This window comes from Poecilia formosa, unplaced genomic scaffold (genome assembly GCF_000485575.1).
Source record: "Poecilia formosa unplaced genomic scaffold, Poecilia_formosa-5.1.2 Scaffold491, whole genome shotgun sequence".
Taxonomy (NCBI): Eukaryota; Metazoa; Chordata; class Actinopteri; order Cyprinodontiformes; family Poeciliidae; genus Poecilia; species Poecilia formosa.
Window position 1 is genome coordinate 74909 of NW_006800430.1, and position 3968 is coordinate 78876.

A 3968-nucleotide genomic window follows, 5' to 3' on the forward strand; every position below is an offset into this window, starting at 1 on the left:
CCTTCTTTGAGCTACTTTTCTAAGTGACGAAAAAAGTTAGACGTTGTCCCCACCGTCTGTGAAAGCGAAGCGCTGCTGAGTTAGCTGTGGCCATCAAATTTCTTATGATTTATGCAGCGCTATTATATTACTGACGATTAGACAAACATTTTCTGCCGCTGAGAGAAAATGTCCTGGAGCGCCCGCGCGAGTGAAAGGTGGGAAGGGGAGGGAGGAGTAACAGAAACACATAGTTGATTGGATTTTAATTGGTGCGTTTTGCATCCACTGAAAACAAAGATGTTAACAAATAAAGTGGACAGAATGCTGTACGTTTAGTGATATTTTCACAGTTGCGGTCTCGACTGGTCTTGAAATAAAATGCCGAGTCCTCAGCGCCCGAGACCGAGACAAGACCGAGACCAAATGCGGTCGAGTCCGAGACGAGACCGAGACCATCAAAAAATGGTATTAAGACCGGTCTTAAGACCAAGACCAACTTCGAGTACCACAAAACTGCGGTTTAGGTGTATCCACTGGAGTTTTTTTGTCATTTATTCTGTTAGACCACATGGATTTGGTGTCTTTGAATACCAGAAACTATTGATTTTGAAACCAGGTTGCAGAGTTTTAAAAAAACAGCTCCGTTTTTGACATTGTAGCTCCATCTCTCTCTATATGTGCTGCATTCGCCTCTCTCTCATGAATAGCAAACATTGTGGGTTCTGCATTTTTATGTTGTTCTGTGGCGGAGTTACGGCCCGCCGACACATTGACAGCCATATATTGTTATGGCTATCAATGTGTCTTGATCTGAGCTCCTTGTGTGATCTATAGATTGTTGCCAAGAGGAATATTAGTGACACCATAATCAACAACACAGATGAGCTGAAGGCATTCACTACATTTTGCTTCTTGAGCCACAGGCTGAAATGATGACATGAAAAATTTCACCCTGACTTAATAATGATTCTGGATATGAGTTTGACTTGAATTACTGGCAATCATTTATTCTTCAGTTTTAATATAAATGTCACTCTTCCAATAACAGATCCATTTCTGTATCCATAGGTGTTCCTCAACTGGCTGTTCTCACAAACATTGACGAGGCGTGTATTGATACCAAGACAAATTTAAGAAATGTCTACAGGAGCAAATATTTAAAGAAAAAAGTTTCAGTTGGACTTCTAAGAAACTCAATCACTTTTAACAACTTTTTTTTAATGTAGATTTCTGAATTCAGTTCAAGCTTTGGGATTCCAATAAACTACATCCTTCCTGTGAAGAACTATAGTCACGAAATCCAGACATGTTCAGATGTTGATACTTTGATCCTGAGAGCTGTGAGACTGATGATTGATTTGGGACATGACTTCACAAAGTGCTGAGATGATTTGGAGCCTGAGGAAATAACAAGCATGTATGATAAAGCCGCACATCTTCAAGGAATACAGGAAGAGACTGCTGATGCATTCAAGGTGTGCTAAGAGAAGATAGACTGTCTGCAGAGCTGTTCAAGTCTGAAAGAGGATCTCAGTGCTAAACATGAGCACCAACATCCAGAAGACTGATATCAGTGTTGAGCAGTTTTTTCAAAGTTACATGAATGATCATTTGTTCCTGACACACATTTCAAATAACATGTTAGAGCAATAAATAGCATTGTTGTTGAGTGTATATGTCTATTTATTAAATAATTTAGCAACAAAAAGGGATATTGAATCAAAAACAATGCCTATTTTGTCAGTGTATGGTTTTTGATTGAAATACAGACTCTATAATTAGGTCAATTAAAAATTATGACAGTATATAAAAGCCATAGGTGGTGAAGAAAAATTGAGAATTTCTTTAACCTCAGAATCTTTCTGGAAAAGCAAGGAAATTTTAGAGTTTGAAATGTCAAAATAAATTTGACTTCTGGATACAATTTTTTGAAAAAAAGGAAATAAATGCATTGAATTATTTACACCTTTATTTACCAAGGAAACAGAATACAATTCACCTTCATTCAAGATAGGCAAAAGCTCAGAATATGCTAATATTAAAACACCTACAGCTACATCCATCACATAAAAGCAGCAACATAGCCACCAAAATAATAATTGAAAACCTGAATATATTAATTAATATATTAATACAATCCTATTAATGAACAGTCAAAAACATTTATAAGTGGATGTTTGTTACATGGTTTAAAATCTGTTGCAATTCTGTCGATCTTAATTCATTCTATTTTTATACACAACTCGTGTCTGAAGGCACTTAAAAAAAAACAATCTAACGCACCTATGAAGATCAGTGAGAAAAACTTGTTCAGTTTAAGACACTGGTGATTCAAATTTAACTTTGTTTGCACATTTAAACCAGAAAAATTCATAAATGACTGAACAAATTACATGAACACAGTTTAATGGAACATTCATGATTTTTTTGGACTTTAGAAGAAAGTCTTGGTACCTGGAGAGGAACAGGGAGGAACATGCGAACTCTAGGGTTTGAACCCCAAACCTTCTTGTTTCATACATGGTTACACTTGTACAAACAGGTACTCTGAGACATTAACACATAGCTATTACTTTCTGATTTAACTGGTTCCATTTGTTGATTTTTGTTTTACCTAAAACAAGAACAGCAACTGCGACACCACAAATAGAAACGGTTAATTCCACTTGGTTGAAGATAGGTTTGCATTTCATACACTGCATCTGTGTTCTGAGAACAGGTTAGTAACCCAGGAACACTTTCATGGAAGAGGACATGAACTTCTAAGTCGACGTTCCGATAAACTTCTGACCAGCTCCTCCCAGCGGTGGAGTAGTCTGGATCTCTGGTGTGATGCATCAGGACCAGGACGACTTTTTTATTGGCTGTACGAAGACAGAAAGAAATTATATATGAATACTTCAGTCTGTATCAACACACCATGATGTTACAGTGCAAATATTTCACAGTACAAATGTCTAATAGATTGCTACCACAGATACAAAGATAAAAAAAACCCTCAAACATCTTTTTATCAGAAGAAATGTTGCATGGTTTAGGCACATTTGGCCTAAACCATATTTGGTTATATTGTATTTATATTTCCCAGGGTGCTTAGTGACCTGTGTTTGTATCAACTTGTTACAACAAGTTTGCAATGGGTGAAGACAATATGATCTCACTCTCTTTTCAACATAAATGTCACTGAACAAAATTCAGTGTAAAGTTTAATAAAATACATTATCAGATCAAATATTTTGATCATGCAAGTTGAACAAATTATTAAATTCCATCAACTCAAAATGATTTATTTTGACTTGGTAATGTGAGTAAAAATCATCCAAAATTGTGTTTGTTCATCGACGTGCTGTTTTCTGCAGTGTTCTTGCATTTGTGATGTGAAATAACTGTTTTAAATTATCTATCAACTTGAACTTTAATTTCTAACATAAATCAAAAACCGTTTTCCAGTTATTTGTTTTTATTTTCATGGCAGCAACTGGACTTTCATTTTCAAGTTATGCCTCTTTAAGATGTTTTAGTGATGAAAAACAGATTTCCTTTGACTTTAATTTACAAACATTGTTACAGTGTTCAGAAAAACATTTCAGCTCTGTCTGCTAAATTGTATTTTGACCATGGTAAGTATTTTATAGATACAATAAATTACAGAGTTTGCTGCTCTGGCTACAGCTTCTGAAGAGGACAGTGGTAATCCTGATGGTACAGATTGTCAGAGCTTTGATGAACAGGACTTTGATACCAAATGTGGGAAATTGGAGGGCTGGAGTATTTCTGATTTCAGTCTCTGTCTTGAGAAAATCCGTAGAGTAACTTCCTATGGTTTGAACTTTAATCTTATAGATTTGCATTGGTAATAAAAGTGATTTGATGTCACACCTGTATCTTTGTTGTAAGAATTGCTACAATCTGTTAGATTAACTTGGTGGATAAGAAACATTTATGACTTTTGTTTTTCAAAATGCAAAATGTTTTCTACCATGAGG

General features: G+C 35.6%; 1 protein-coding gene across 1 annotated transcript in view; it reads left to right on the plus strand.

Annotated features, from left to right (window-relative positions):
- Positions 1–2245, plus strand: part of LOC107833979 (interferon-induced protein 44-like) — a 4080-nt gene extending 1835 nt beyond the window's left edge. The window contains exons 3-4 of the mRNA XM_016664513.1: positions 1051–1151; positions 1209–2245. Of these exons, the coding sequence (XP_016519999.1) occupies positions 1051–1151; positions 1209–1367 (260 nt within the window). The 3' untranslated portion in view covers positions 1368–2245. The remainder of the gene's footprint in view (positions 1–1050; positions 1152–1208) is intronic.
- Positions 2246–3968: the final 1723 nt, after the last annotated feature.